Consider the following 16,242-nt stretch of genomic DNA (forward strand, 5'->3'; position numbering starts at 1 on the left):
GCCTCATGATGCCATTCTGGGAATGGAGAAAGAGGAAAAGCTCTTGGTATGGGAAAAATACCCCAATACGGAAGTATGCACTTTCAAGTGACTATGTTTAAATAATGAATTCACTGAGTAATTTCCTGAAAGAGATCAAATTCTAAACTGGCAGATCTTAAATTACCCTGAAGTGGCAAGACTGAACTTTTTTGTCCCCAAAGGAAAAGAGGCTCACAGCAAACTGAATTCAGTCATGGGGAAATAATGTCACATTTGTGCATGTCTGAGTCATAATGTATAACTTTTTAAAACCTCTTCATGCTAATACAGTTTTTGTGGTTAAATAGATCCTACAAGATATGAAAGTTCTGTTCTCTTGATGTGTGCTACTACATGTGAACACACTAAACTACATTCTACAGTTATGGGAACAAGGCCAAAATCTGTAGGGTATAGGTGAGAACATTCACTATTCCTACATGGGAAAGAAAGACTCTGAAAACCAAACATCCAAAATATCCCATTTCATTTAACACTTAATCTGCAGACAACCCACTATCTGAATACTCTGGAAAGAAAAAGATCAAAGCACAGTCCACATTTGAACTTATGGACATGCAATGATGGAATAGGGAAATGAAGAAGATATTCCCCTTAATACTGCCCAAATTATGTAGCCTACCTTCATTTTGACCTAGTCAACAAGGAACGATAAAAAGTTTGATCTGAAGGTTCCAGTTCCAGGAAGTACTGATTCATTGCACCCTACCCTGTCTCTCCCACTGAATGCAGCTATAAAACCTGGACAGAATGTGTACAGCAGCTACCTAAGGACACTGGAAAGTAAATAATAGTAGGTAAAGTGGAAAAGACAACAAGAATTCAAAGGACCACTGAACTGGTGTTGGATTCTCCACAGTCTTTTCCTATGGTATCCCCTGGAGAGATCTCTGAGATACTGGAAGGGCACCACCATGGATGGTGAAAGCTCCAAGAGAAGCTCCTAGTTAAGGCAAAGGGGGCTCTGGCAGCAACAGAGCAATAGCAAATGGGTTGGAGATTTTCTTGTCTGGAAGTTTTTTAACCTACTTTCTTTGATAATTACAAAAATTCTCAAGTTATGTATTTCATATTGGGTGAGTTTTGGTAATTCCTGGTATTTGAGGAATGAGCCCATTTCATCTAAGCTGCCAAACTTAAATGCCCAGAGTTGTTCTGTGGGGTCTGTAGTGATAGCCTCTCTTTCATTCCTGGTATTGGTAACTTGTGTCTTCTATTTTTTTTTTCTTTATCAGTCTTGCTAGAGGTTCATCACTTTCTTGACATTTACAAAGACCAATTTTTTAAATTAATTTTGTTTCATGTATCCACAAACAAAGCAACTTGGCTGATTCTCCGAGTAATTAATGCTGATTCAAGAAGCCAGTCTCAAAGGATTGCATGCTTTAGGATTCCATTTATATGACATTCTCAAAGGACACAAACTATACTGACAGAACAAATCAGGGGTTGCTAGTGGCTAGGGGAGGAGGTGTGTGACTACAAAAGGAGAGCACAAGGGAGGTTTTGAGGGTGATGGATATAGTCTCTACCCTGACTGTACTGGAGATTATCCAAACCTGTATGTTAAAATTTATAGAACTATACACCAAAATTAGGTCAATTTTACCTTATGTTCATTTAAAAAGTAAAATTTAAGTTCAGAGGAGAAAAAGACTTTGGTTTAAGAAGTTTTTCCACTTTAAAATGTATACCAAACTAAGGAGCTGTCCAACTAACTATTCTCTCAATTAAATATTTCTCTTCCTTAATATTTGGAGTCAACATAAAAATAAGTTTGATTCTGCCTATTTTCAACAAGATTTGGGGGAAACAAGCACTGTCATGTAACATTGTTGGGAATAACTTACTATAAGGTCTTTAAATGGATATTTATCACTAAGGAAATGAAAAATATGTATAACTTTTAACCCAACAATTTCATTTCTAAAAGGAATTTCTAATACAGATGTACTTGCATAAGATTCAAGAAAGTACATACAAGAATGTTTATTGTAGCATAATGTATAATAGAAAAATATTAGAAAATATTTTGATGTCTATTAATTATACATGCATGTAATTATCAGCCATTTTTAAAATGAAGCCAGTCATCAATCACCGATACTAAAAAAAAAAAAAAAAAAAAAAAAAAAAAACCTCTAAAATTACTAAAAAATAACAACGTGCAGAAAAATGTTTACAGATTGATCTCATTTTTTGTTTATAAAAGGTCTCACATACATTGGGGAAGTTTATATATACATAAGAAATCCCAGAAGGATATACAAAATATTGTTAACAGTTATTTCTTCAGAGTGGGCTTGGAGATACAAGGGGGAAGAGAAAGGAAATAGTTTGAGTTTTCATTTTAAATTATTTTGAACTAAGAAAAAGCATGGACATTTAAAACCTATTTTAATACATGAGGTGTGAATATCTATGTGAGGTAATGGATATTAACTAATCTTACCATGGTAATCATTTTGCAACATATACATATATCAAATCATTATGTTACACATCTTAAACTTATACAATGTTACATGTCAATTATATCTCATTAAAATTGAGGGGCGCCTGGGTGGCGCAGTCGGTTAAGCGTCCGACTTCAGCCAGGTCACGATCTCTCAGTCCGTGAGATTCCGCGGATCTCTGAGTCCGCGTCGGGCTCTGGGCTGATGGCTCAGAGCCTGGAGCCTGTTTCCGATTCTGTGTCTCCCTCTCTCTCTGCCCCTCCCCCATTCATGCTCTGTCTCTCTCTGTCCCAAAAATAAATAAACGTTGAAAAAAAAAATTTATATCTCATTAAAATTGAAAACCTTTAAATAAAAAGTAAAATAAAAATAAAGTTTAAAAAAATGCTAGTAAGAAATAATAATGCCTTTGTAGAGAGTTTGTTAATCAGGGCAGCTGACCTCAGCCAACCCTGGGAAACACCATTCCTAGGAACACCCATAGGTAAAGGTATCTCAATAGGGTCAGGGAAAAGAACCTGAAAGTCTACCATCAAACCGTTCCTCCAAGAAATTTTGTCCTCAATGGCTTCTCAAAAGCAGTCAAAGTATAAAAGGATACCCAAGAAGGAAGTTGCCTGGAGTTCCGCAACCAGATAGATCCTTTTGGATGAGTTCCAGGAGTTGAACCCAGTTTCTCTGAGTTAACAATATACAAGCCCTGTTTTAAATTTTTTTCTAATTTAAAGTTAATGTTTCCAGGATATACATATAAGAATAAAGAAATTCTTGATACTAAAAGACACCATCATCAACAACAACAAAACTAGATTTGTGATCTTGGGAAAATTACATAATTTCTTGTTCAGTAATGTCCTCAAAAATACAACAGCCGACTGGGTGATGGACAAGACCTTTACCACTTCCTAGAGCTAGTGAGTCACCCCATCTGGTTTGGAAATTGAATTTTACACAGCTTTTATCCAGATTCAGATTTCATTTGTCATTAGATTGACATTACCCAGTAGTCAAATGTCAATCTTTAAAACATTTTTACCAAACATTATACATTTCCAGTTGGTTGTTCAGGTTTACTTAGCATGGGAACAAAGCTCTTAAGCAGCAAATTCTTTACAAATTACAAGGTTTTTTTTTCTTCTAAGTACTGAAATACATCCGACTTTAAAGATATTTATATTTTTAAACTGTGTGTAGCCTAAGGAAAATATTGCATGACATTGAAGAACCAAAGTCAAAGAATCATTAAATATGAAAATAAGTTTACTGAAAAATTGTCTAAACACTTTTACATACATAAACAAAAATATCGAAACTTAGTAGCCAAGGGATAAAAGCTAGGCATCAGCAATTTTTTTGGACATGCTATTCACTCTTATTATCCTGCATATCATTCTATATGGAGCCTCCTGATACCTGTCCTGCTATTTCTTCTTGGATGCCTGACCCAATTCTATTCCAGTTACACCCCAACGCACTGACCTCTCTGGACTTCACATGTCCACTGCTGCCCTTGTTTTCACCTCATACATCTTTCCTGCCAGCTCCCTGCAACAGCCATGGCTCCCAGCAGCCATGGGCATTAGCCTGCCACAGAACAACTTAGTTGTCCTTCCTGCATTGATCCAGAGTTTGTTTGCTCCTGAGACATAGGGGAGGGAAGGAAGAAGAATGGGAAGGGATAAAAAGAAGGAGGGATGGGGGGGAAGGGAACAAGAGAGGGAGGATGGGGGGAGGTGGGGAAAGAGGGTTAAGCAATAAATGTATTAGTGGCTAGTTTGCCATCCGTGTTTGGTTTCTTCCTTCTTCCACTTAAAAGGCCTGCCCAGAATAATTTCTTCATATTTGAAAAAGGAAAGAATCCCCTGAATAATGATAAGTGACATAATATGCACTAAACTGATTTCTGATGAGAAACTGATTTATCGCCTACATTTCAGAACCCTGGGAAAGTTGACATGGAAGGATAAATGGATTTCAGGGCAGGCAATGAATTTCTGAAATGCATTTCAAAAGCCCTCCTCCGAGCCATAAATAAAAGCAGGTTGCCTATAGCCTGGCACAGATGATCAGGACAAAACACCATGCCATCCAGGACCTAGTCAACACCCTCTTCACAATGCCCAAAGTAGATGACCAGCTGTTCTAGAAAGATGTTTCCCAAGGCAACATCTGTTGCCTGTTTCCCCCCACCAAAAAAAAAAAAAAAAAAAAAAAAGTAGTTCAGAACGTCATGAGGGCTTGAAAACAATTACTAAGGGGGAAAAATTATTGTATGGAGTTTGAGGAGTACAAAAGAATAATACAATCTTCAATAAAGTTACTGGCAAGATTCTAGTTTCAAAATACACCTGCTTTCCTTATCCCCCCAAGACTGCACCTCCCATCCTGAACCACCTACTAGCAACCTCCACAATCCAAAGGAACCAGGTACCTGGTGATTATGTTGAACAGATACTTAGTCATCTAATTCCAACGTTCCTGTTCAAATATGAAATATGAAGGTGAGGTGATAGTGACTTCAAGGAAGGCAAAGGCCAGAAAATAAGAGAAGTTACACAGCACCCACTAAGAGAGAGAAGCCCCCACCCACACATGTTCATCTCCCTCCATCCATTTCTTCCCTGGCAGGAGAAATTTTGTTAAGAGACAGGACCTATCTTTGGACATTTCGTAGCAAAAGTGAAACCACAGATTGACACTTACATTTCATTTGCTTGGAGATGGACTTGTTAGGTTCAAGCCAGTGCTAGGAAGAAAAAAGCAGAGATTATGGGTCAAACAGCTGAACCATACACATGACACATACTTAATAACTAAAAGAAATTTAATACAGATAGTCTTTTTCCAAAGTACAGTCTTGGTTCCCATAGATATTCCTCAAGGTTCTGCCTTCTGAAGATCAACGCAAACAATTCTGCAATAAGAATACAATAGGCAAGGGTATAAATTACAGAGAATTAGTACTTTCTGAGTAGTGTATGAGTCACACAGTTGCTAAGAGAGAAGAACAAGGGAGAGAACATGCACTTCAATGGGATATTCTCACGGCTCTAGTGGACTCCTAGGTGATACAGTTCCATTGCTCTGGGCAAGTCACAGATGGCTGAAGACTTCGACATCCATGACCTCAAAGAGTCACAGTCCAAGACAGTTTCAGCACCCTGCTCCCCTGCCAGGTAGCCTCTGTTCAGGTGAACAGTGGGCCAAGCCAGCATTAGCCCCGTCACACAGAGGCAATTCTCCCTTTACAGTAGGGAGGAACAGAGGACTTTAAATATCTAACTTCAAAGGCCTGAGATCATCCAGAAGAAAAACCAACTGTACCACAAAACAAAGATGCCCAAAGACTTGGGTAGCTCAGAATGGTGTTAGTGACAGGCATTCAAAGCCGATACCATGCTGGGCCCAGTGGCTGGCTCATTCCACACCACGTGTGGAGGTCACTTCAACATGCTAAGAGCCAGGTGACTTTTGAGATCACTAACCAGGGTGTCCCTGAAGCCACTTGGGAAATGTCAAGAAGCGTCACTCTGTACACCTGCAGTTTATAAAGACACTACGAGGAGTGCCACTGGTATCCATCGGGAGATCAGAGAGCCCACACTTACTGGGCATCCCCCATGCTCAATACTAGAGACAAAAGAGGATGCTCACCATGAGTTGAGGCTTACACCCCATTTGTCCCATCCAGCAAGCCTCAAAGTTCCGTATTGTCCCTACCGTTTGATATCCATGTACAACCATGAAGTTTAATAAGCACTAGCATTGGTTGAGGGCTTCCTAAATGTCAGGTGTTACTCTAAGCAATTCCATGGGTCATCACTACCACCCCATTTACAGATGCGAAATCAGGGAGCTCAGAATATTAAACAACTAGCCTAAGGTCACTCAGAGAACAAATGGTGAGGCAGTGTGCAGCGGGATTCCAGAGCACAGGCCCTTAACCTTGGCCATTCTGCCTCCCAACAGATCAGTTTGCTCTAAAACATATTAGTCTCCTCAACAAACATCACTTCTTTCCCCAGGAGCTGAAAAATTGAGCAGTCAAATCAATAGTTTCCAATCCAGGGTGTCAGAGCTCTGCAACCTTCAAAAACAAGACTAGGGGTCTTTTAACTACATCAGCATCGTGAAGAGTTTGACAGAAAACTGTGCCTTTACCTCTGACGTATTGCACAAACTGAAAGAGCAAGTTTCTTTGCTTCTGATCAAAATTCTATCAGCTCATCTTGAGAACGCTGTTTATCTCCTTTTTTCATTTTTTTAATTGTGGTAAAATACATATCAAATTCACCATCCTAACTATTTTCAATGGTACAGTTCAGTGGTATTAAATACATTCATAATGGTGGGAAACCACCACCACCCACCTCTAGAGCACTTTCATCTTGTAAAACTGAAACTCTAGTCCTAGGAAACAGTCACTCCCCAGTCCCCTCTCTCCAGGCCCCTGGAAACCACCATTCTACTTTTGGTTATGTGTTTCTTTTTCGTTTTTTCTTAATTTTTTTAATGTTTATTTTTGAGAGAAAGAGAGAGACAGAGAGAGAGAGAGAGAGAGAGAGAGAGAGAGAGAGAGAGAGAGAAACAGCATGGGTTGGGGAAGGGCAGAGAGAGTGGGAGGCACAGAACCCGAAGCAGGCTCCAGGCTCTGAGCTGTCAGCACAGAACCCGATGCGGGGCTCAAACCCACGAACCGTGAACTCGTGACCTGAGCCGAAGTTGGACGATCGACCTACTGAGCCACCCAAGCGCCCCTTGGTTACCTGTTTCTAATCAGAAGTGACGCTTGGCATTTACACAGTTATAAATGAACAGTGGGAAATATATTGATCGCACAAAGTTATACAGCTAGTAAGTGGCCCCAAGTGTTTTACCTCTCTCTCAGTTTCCACAACTATAATACGGGAATAGCAATAGTACCTACCTTGTAGTGTTGTTGTAAGGATTTTAGAAGTGAATAAAAAGTGAATAAACATAAGACATTTACACAGTGCCTGGCAGGTGAAAAATATCAATAAATGCTTGTTTGCGGATCCTGAGGATACTTAAGTACAGTTTAATTGGTAGACGACATCCCATGGAGGAGAATAATAAAAGGGGCTTCTGATGATTAAATTATTTTCTAGAAATAAATAGGGTAATTTAGAACTAAGGCAAGAAAACAAATACCTACGGAGATCAATACCTACTGCTATTGTTTCACAGAGGAGAATCACCGGTCACAAAGACTGAAGTACACTTTCTGAATTCTCCTTCCTTGGCATCCTGTGAACTCCTTAGCTCTTCTCTGCCAAACTTCAACCTGCCGCTCTTCTTCCTCTCTGCCTCCAGGGAGGACAGGTACATTTCACTTTATGTGCCCATACTAGTTAGTCAGTGGCAATCTCCCAGGGCTGCGAAGAGGGTTTCAAGGCTCAGTGAGAATGAGTACCATGATGGATTGGCTATGTCTGCCATGGAGGGGTAGGGAATATTTAAGGTACATCTGCAATGTATTTGCCATCCGTGCCCTGAAATAAATTTACTCAAAATTAACTGGCTTCCTCATTGTCCTACAAAATACACCCTGAAGTTTCTGATGGGTTCTGACCTTCCTTCTCCTCTTGGCCTATTCACACCCCATGCTTGCCTCTCAAACCTTGTGTATCTTGGTTTTTTTTTAATGTTTACTTTTGAGAGAGAGAGACAGAGACAGAGACAGAGAGAGAGAGAGAGAGAGAGAGACAGAGAGAGAGAGAGAATGAGTGGGGGAGGGCAGAGACAGAGGGAGACACAGAATCCAAAGAAGGCTCCAAGCTCTGAGCTGTCAGGGCTCAGACCCATGAGCTGTGAGATCATGACCCAAGCCAAAGGAGGACGCTTTACTGACTGAGCCACCCAGGCACCCCAAACCTTGTGTGTCTTAATTACCTATGTCTACAGTGTGACCACTAAATATTCTTCCAGGACAATGATCCTTATACAACAGTACAGTCATGGGGTGTAGAGCCCTAAGAAAAATAAGCCAGCAGTAGTCATGTGTCAAGGGATTATAGGAAATCATTTCTTCAGAAAGGGTCAATCTCTAGTATCTATTAAAATCTAAATATCTGACTGGCCTATGGCCCAGCAATTCCTTTATCCCACAATTTGTCCATGTGAACATAGAGGAACATAACAAAGATTCTCACTGCATAATTATAATACTACAATTATAAAGTATTAGAATGTTAATGGCCATCATCAGGAAAATGGTAAGCAAATTGTAATCTGTTCATATTCCAGATTCTACAGTGTTTTATAGGAGGTAGATCTTTATGTGTTAACATGGTTAGGTCTCTAAAGCATGCTGCAAGATGCAAACACTGAATTCAGAACTATGGCCACAGTTCCCAATTCATACACTGAAACACTCCAGGGAAAAGCAGCCATTCTAGACATCTGTCAGACACCCAGTGTGCCAACTATAAGCTCAAGGAAGTTCCCGGTTCCAACATTAGATCATGCTACATTCCTTTTGATATCATACTTTTTGAAAAGCTGGGTTTTTAGCGATTTCTGTGATAAAAAGCAAGTACTGTGCTAAAATAGGTGTGAGAGAGGCAATGAACGTGGTAATATTGGATCCGATCCCAGAGTCTGAGGAGCCATGGGGCGCCCAACAGGTACACACATCCTGTTCGTAAGTAATTGTGGTTAAGAATGAACTGAAAATACTATTTTCATGTGTGTCACATTTTAAATGGCACTAAGTTGTTAGCACATAAATACTAAATTGGTTGGCTCTCACTCTTATCAGATAGCACTGTTAGATATTCTTTTTTACCAAGGGCACCATGAAATAATTACTAAAATACTGACAGAGCCATAAATCAACAATGTTTGAGAACCTCTGAACTATTGGTATCATAGAATTGATGTGTTTTCCAAGTAAAAACTACACTAAACTACCATATATTTCCAAAGAATACATAATAAGCATCTCTATGTATTTTTAAAGACCTGAAATGATACACACTAAACTGATACCAGTGAGGCTGGATAACAGGGAAGTAACAGGAATTTAGGGGTGTTGCTCAAAAGAAACCATGACTTCTGTTTATCTGATGTTTTAACATACTTTTTACATGTATTCATGCATTACATGAATAATTAAAAGTCAATTTTTTCAAAAGGAAGCTTAGCTCTACTCAGAGGTTAAAGGTGGATTCTATGTAATTTAGACTCAAGAAGAAGAATTTCATCCACAACAGGCAGATGCCAGGTCCAGCTGAGCCTCCAGCATTGGTCCGGCTCAGAAGCCAGCCTGAGTTCAAATCCCAGCTTGGCCACTTCCTCTGTTTCTTCCCTTACAGCAGCATCATGAGGTTGAAGTAGGTTAATTCATTAAGAAGTTCTGAGAACAGAACTTGGAGCATAGTGAAGGCTCAGAAAACACCAGCTGTTCTTATCTTCTGTGAGTTCACTCAGAGACACTCCCAAGTTGGTGCAACAGCCCCTCTCTGGTGAGCCCACCTTGGCTACTCTCTTCTTCCCACACTCCCTCCCCACCTGCCTCTTGCTCTACGTGAAGGGTAATTCTCCTACCTTTTTTCCTTCTTCCTTTTAGAGTTGGGCAATGAAGCTGAGTCTAGACCACACCAACAACTCCTGCTGTTACTATATGTACAGGTGGATCACACACCTGTGAGAAAGTAACCATGATGCTGTGTGCTTGGTAATTAGAAATAAGGCTCAGAACATTCTATCTTCCTTTCAATTGCCACTTGGGAAATATGCTAGTTTTTGTTTTTGTTTTTTTAAGTCTCTTTCCTTGCTGAAAACTGAAGTTCCCTAAGAGAGGTAGAAAGAAAAGCCTGCCAGCCAAATCTCTGAATTTGTGGCTAGTTTACAATAGTTGAAAACTTCAGTTCCTGAACTCTCACTTAGAATAAGAATTCCAAAGACTAAAGAGGCTAAGACCCAACTATTAATTCTACCTAAGGAGCTTAAGAAGTAAGAGCAATCGGAGGATGCGTTCCCTCAGTGTGATCTGAAGGTATCAGGAATTTATCTGCAGAGATAACACCAGGGCTCTGCTCAGATCCCCTCGATGCCATTTTCTCCTTGGTTATATAGCACCCTGACCCTTTTTAGGAAGGCTGCCTTCAGGTTACTGGAATCCAAGGCAGGGTGAAGAACGAGCCTCCCCACTCATCTGTTAACTGACAGGTTAAGAAGTGACAGGTATCCAAGGATAAATACCTCTGCTCCTTCACCCCTTGGTCGGGACAACTCTAAGGCACAACCTACCACTCTTCCAGAGCTCCTCTTTGGCTTTCAGCCCAAGTTACATGCCACACGACTTTGCTCAACATCACACACTTGTGGGACCTCCTTCCGTTCCCTGTCCCAATCCCTCCAATCTCCCACAAGTCTTTCTTCCTGGGAACAATGCCTAACAAAACTGGAATTTTTATCTCAGGATCCACTTCTGGGATCCAGAGGCAACACAGCTTCCCTAACTCCCTGCCCAAAACTGCCCTCCCACCATGGTATTTAAAATTCTTCCTTTGAAGGTTTTATTCCTTTTGCCTCAGGCTTGAACCCCGGTAACCTGTATATCCCCCATGAGAGGTCCCAGTTTGACAAAGGTTTCAGTCTCAACAATCCAGCTTGACCACATTTGAAGCCACCTCTTAGAACAAATTTATTTTGATTGATAGCAGCTTGATGCAAAGAAAAGTCAAAGGAAGCCTCACAAAAGGGGTGAAAAGCAGAGTGCTGAATAACCCTTCTATGTCCCCATTCCCTTCTCTGTGGTCTTGGGGGGGGGCAGATTCCAGGAACCCTAAGATTCCTTCAGTTCTCACATTCCATATTCTATGAACCTGAAGGATGAGAATATTGCCAATAAATGTTATCTCTTTAATTTTGCAAGGCCCAGCTGCACTTAGCCCTAAGAGATCATTTTTCTCTACCCCATCATAGAAGTGGTGCATTTCTTTTATACTTTCCAATTTTGGCTTCTTTAGGAGAAGTTGGTGGGGGGGAGGGAAGGTGGGTGTGAGGTGGTGATTTGTGACTAAGTAGATTGATTTTTAATTTGGTAGCTGCTAAGCCAGGGGGAAAAAAAACAGAACTCCCAAAAGTAAACAATATAACACACTTGGTTATCTTCAAATGTTGGGCTTCTGTTGAAATTGATTCACAGAATAAATTACACACCTCTCTGTTATCTTTCTCAAAACCCTTGATGCCCTAAACCAGAATAATCTATAGCCCAGAGAAATGTGTTAAATAACCAATGGGGCTTTAAATAAGAATGAATGAATCTCCCAAACAGGAGATTGTCTTTCCCCTCAGGAGTAACCAGATCCAAAATCTGACCAATTCCCATCACAGCCCTGAAAAGATGGCCTGATTCTCACATCTCACCTGGACAAAGCCCTAGAGTAACTCAGTCTCCCTGCATTATCTAGCCAATTTATGCCATTTCTAGACCCTGTGGCCTCTGCAGGGGGAAAAAGAATGCCATCTGAATGCACTCAACCTCAACAGTGTTCTGGATGGCCCAGTTAGAGCTAGCCCCTAGCTATTTAGCTACCAGTAACCAATGGTTTCCACTCCAGTTTCAGTGAAATCTACAACACAATGCCAACAACAGCAAAAATGTCTACAGACCAGGCACACTCACGAGTTGTTGCCCTTCTGGAAATCAACCTACGCAAGAAAGCCTTCACTGCTTCAGTGTAATGTATTTCTTCAACCATAACTGCTCTTGCATTCTGGGTTCTCAGGGATGAGCAAAATAGAAGTAACAGCTGGGAGAAGAAACACCATGGGAAACAGAGGTGGAAACAGCAAGCCTAAGAAAGCACCAGCACCATTTTCTTTTCATAAAGGACTAGACAGCATAAATATTTTAGGTTTTGTGGCCCATATGGTCTGTCAGGACTACTCAACTCTGTCATCAGAACACAAAAGCAGCCATAAACAATACATAAATGAATAGAAATAGCTGTGTCCCCATAAAAATTTACTAAACAAATGGGGGCCATCCTGACCCTTGTGTGCCAAGCCCTGCTCTACATCCAAGAAATCCTTAATGTATACTTCAAGGAAAAAACAGTAGTACTCTGAAAATGCAACAGAGGTTGTAAAAATATCAACTGTTTAACATTAACACAAACTGCTGTTTATTTTAAAGTACACTAAGACACCAAAATGCAATTATAGAAGAAACGATGGGATTCCTTCAAGCAGTGGAATTCGTCACCATGTAACACTTGCTGTCTAGCCATAGATATTTCACATCGTCATCAAACTGTTCTAAGGTCAAAGATCTTCTAGCTGCCAGAGGCGCCTGGGTGGCTCAGTTGGTTGAGCATCTGACTTCAGCTCAGGTCATGATCCCACACTCCATGAGTTCGAGCCCCGCGTCAGGCTCTGTGCTGACAGCTCAGAGCCTGGAGCCCACTTCAGATTCTGTATCTCCCCCTCTTTCTGCCCCTCCTCTGCTCATGCTGTCTCTCTCTGTCTCAAAAATAAATAAAAACTTAAAAAAAAAAAGAAAGAAAGAAAAAGGAGAGGGGCACCTGAGTGGCCAGTTGAGTGTCTGACTTCAGCTCAGGCCATAATCTCGTGGGTCATGAGTTCGAGCCCCACTTAGGGCTTGCTGCGCTCAGTGCAGAGCCTGCTACAGATCCTCTGTCTCCCTCTCTTTCTGCCCACCCCCACTCATGCTCTCTCTCTCAAAAAATAAAATTAAAAAAAATCTTCTAGCTGCCAAACACACGAAGCTTTCAAACTCTTTAAAGCATATAGTAAAAGATCTGTTACATGTTGGTAACATGGACTAATGCACTTAAATAACAGCCCTGTGGCATAGGCACCATTAGTGTCCCCATTTTACAGATAAAGAAATTGAGGCATAGGTTAAAGAGGCTGCTTAAAGTCATACAATCAGCAAAAGGCAGAGTCAGGACTTAACCCGGCCTTCCTGGTATAAAAGCTCTTAGATCTTGAGCAATAATGTCCCCCCTACTCCTTCCTTCTTGATGTTTAACACTGGAGCCCGTTCTCCTTATATTAAGTCGACCAGCTACCCTTGTTTCCAGAAGGTCTCCCTCTCCTCATTCTATTATTTCTGCTCTAAATGTTCCTGGTTGGTCTCCTCTACTGGCTTCTCCTTCTGTACATCCTTTTTTTTTTTTTTTTTTTTTTTTAATGGATGTTCTTTAGCCTTCAGATTCTCCTCTTATTCTCTAGTCTTTTTCCCTCAGCTCTGCAGTCTCTCCTCAGGGTTTTGAGGTAATGAAAACCTCACGTGCTCCAAAATATCCATCTGTGGCCTAAACCTCTTCATTAAGCTTCAGATCCAGGTTCACAACTATAGACTGAACAACTCATCATCTCACAGTATCCCAAACTCAACATGTCCAAAACTTACCACTTCTTCCCCAAACCTTCTTCATACAGTTTATTTCGTAAGTGACTCTACCTGTACTTGGAACTCAAAAGGGCTCTGTAAGAAACTCAAACATCCAGATGGACAGGCTCTGTGGAGAAGCCCAAAACCACATGCAGAGGGAGGGGGCCCTCAAGCCCCACCTTCCAGCCACCCCCATCAAGGTTCCAGGCATATGAATGAAAGGACCTTGGGCCCCCTGCCCTCCAGAATAGTTCAGCCACTAGCTGAATACCACTGACTGAGCCCAGTCAACACCATGTGGAACAGAAGAAACATCTAGTTGAGCCCTGCTCAAATTTCTGACCCCCCAAATCCTGGCATATATAAAATTGTGTTCCTTTAAACCCCTGAGTGTTTGAGGAGACTTGTTACACAGCAGTGGAGAACTAGAACTCCTACTCATTGTTGTAGACTGAATGTTTGTCCTCCCCACCCCCACCAAATTCACACATTGAAGCTCTAATCCCCAATGAGATAGTATTTGGAAGCAGTAACTTTGAAAGTAATAAGGTTTAGAAGAAGTCATGAGGGTAGAACCACATGATGGGATTAGTGTCCTTATAAGTTTAGGAAGATAGACCAGAACACCTGCATGCTCTCCCCACCCCCACCCAAGTGTGCACACAAGCAAAAGGCAGCACTCTGCAAGCCAGGAAGACAGTTCTCACCGGGAACCAAATCTGTCAGCATCTTGAACTTGGACTTCCAGCCTCCAGAACTGCGAGAACTAATTGCCCTGCATAAGCAGGTGTTTTCTTCTCGCAGCCCAAGCTAAGGCACTCCTCATTATTCCTCTCCGTGGACAGAACACAATTACAGTTCAACCTTTAAATGACATTTTCTTGAGCATACATGAAGAAATAAACATCTGCTCAAATCGTCATTTCCTAACCTATACTGCTTTTATTTCTCCAAGTTATACATCATAGTTACATTCTAGTCTTCTTCTCAGCTTGACTTAAAAATGTTCTCTAGAGCTATTTGAAACTTCCAAACCTGCTGGTTTCCCATCAGCTCTGATGTTCTTGCCTTCTGGAAGTCCAGTGAGAGCTTCTCTAATGGAAGGAACTTAAACCTCCTCAACCTAATTGATTTGTGCCCTCTTCTGAACCAAGCCCAGGAGGTTCCCACCACCAAGGAGGAGGACCGAGTCACCTTGGATATCCTCCTGGTTTTTCCCAACTCAGATAAGAATAAAACGGCACTTTTCACCACACTTATTCCTGTGTCTGCCAATTGGCCCAGACAAGATAACCAGTTCGTGTGCTTGCTCCTCCCTCTACTAAAATTATGACATCCCAGTTACCTAAATGACTTACAGATTGCAACCCTGTATCAGGCATCCTCATCCCTTCCTAGGAGAGGACATCCAGTGTAGGCAGTGTCTATTATGAGCAATCATTTTAGTTAAACACCAAGTTCTGCTTTCTGCTGGAGGAATATGACAATTTCCCCAAATCTGTCAAGTTAATACCTTGGGCCACAATTGAAACACTACACAAAATATCCAGTTTTCTTTTTTTTTTTTTAATTTTTTTTAACGTTTATTTATTTTTGAGACAGAGAGAGACAGAGCATGAACAGGGGAGGGGGAGAGAGAGAGGGAGACACAGAATCTGAAACAGGCTCCAGGCTCCGAGCTGTCAGCACAGAGCCCGACGCGGGGCTCGAACTCACAGACTGTGAGATCATGACCTGAGCCGAAGTCGGTCGCTCAACCGACTGAGCCACCCAGGCACCCCAAAATATCCAGTTTTCAAGCTGTTAAGATACTGCTATGTTTTCTGTAACGTGAATGCTCTAAGTCCTTTCCCATAAAGCCAAGTTACTTGTTCATACCTTCTCCCCAAATAGGCATCCAAATGGTCTTGAGTTTTAATACCCCTGAGACTTTATTTTTTAATTTTTTTAATGTTTATTTATTTTTGAGACAGAGAGAGAGACAGAGCATGAATAGGGGAGGGTCAGAGAGAGAGGGAGACACAGAATCTGAAACAGGCTCCGGGCTCCGAGCTGTCGGCACAGAGCCCGATGCGGGGCTCGAACCCACGGACCACAAGATCATGACCTGGGCTGAAGTCGGACGCTCAACCAACTGAACCACCCAGGCACCCCACCCCTGAGACTTTAAAAACAAAAGCGGACAAATTCATGACCAGTGACCTAAAGCAGCAGTACAAACCTTCTCCAGTGCAGGGCTGCCCTAAATCTTAGGTACCACTCTTGATCCTAGTTACAAGCATCTGTGGGACAATTATCCCCAAGAGCAGGAAGCAGCCTTTCAAAGGCAGCAGCAGCTGGTGGGACATA

At 41.4% G+C, this 16,242-nt stretch overlaps 1 protein-coding gene across 2 annotated transcripts in view; it reads right to left on the bottom strand.

Annotated features, from left to right (window-relative positions):
* Positions 1-16,242, bottom strand: part of FRMD3 (FERM domain containing 3) — a 307,593-nt gene that overhangs the window by 134,145 nt on the left and 157,206 nt on the right. For both annotated transcript variants that reach the window (XM_043567036.1, XM_043567035.1), the window contains exon 3: positions 5,202-5,244. In XM_043567036.1, the coding sequence (XP_043422971.1) occupies positions 5,202-5,244 (43 nt within the window). The remainder of the gene's footprint in view (positions 1-5,201; positions 5,245-16,242) is intronic.

Source organism: Prionailurus bengalensis, chromosome D4 (assembly GCF_016509475.1).
Source record: "Prionailurus bengalensis isolate Pbe53 chromosome D4, Fcat_Pben_1.1_paternal_pri, whole genome shotgun sequence".
NCBI lineage: Eukaryota > Metazoa > Chordata > Mammalia > Carnivora > Felidae > Prionailurus > Prionailurus bengalensis.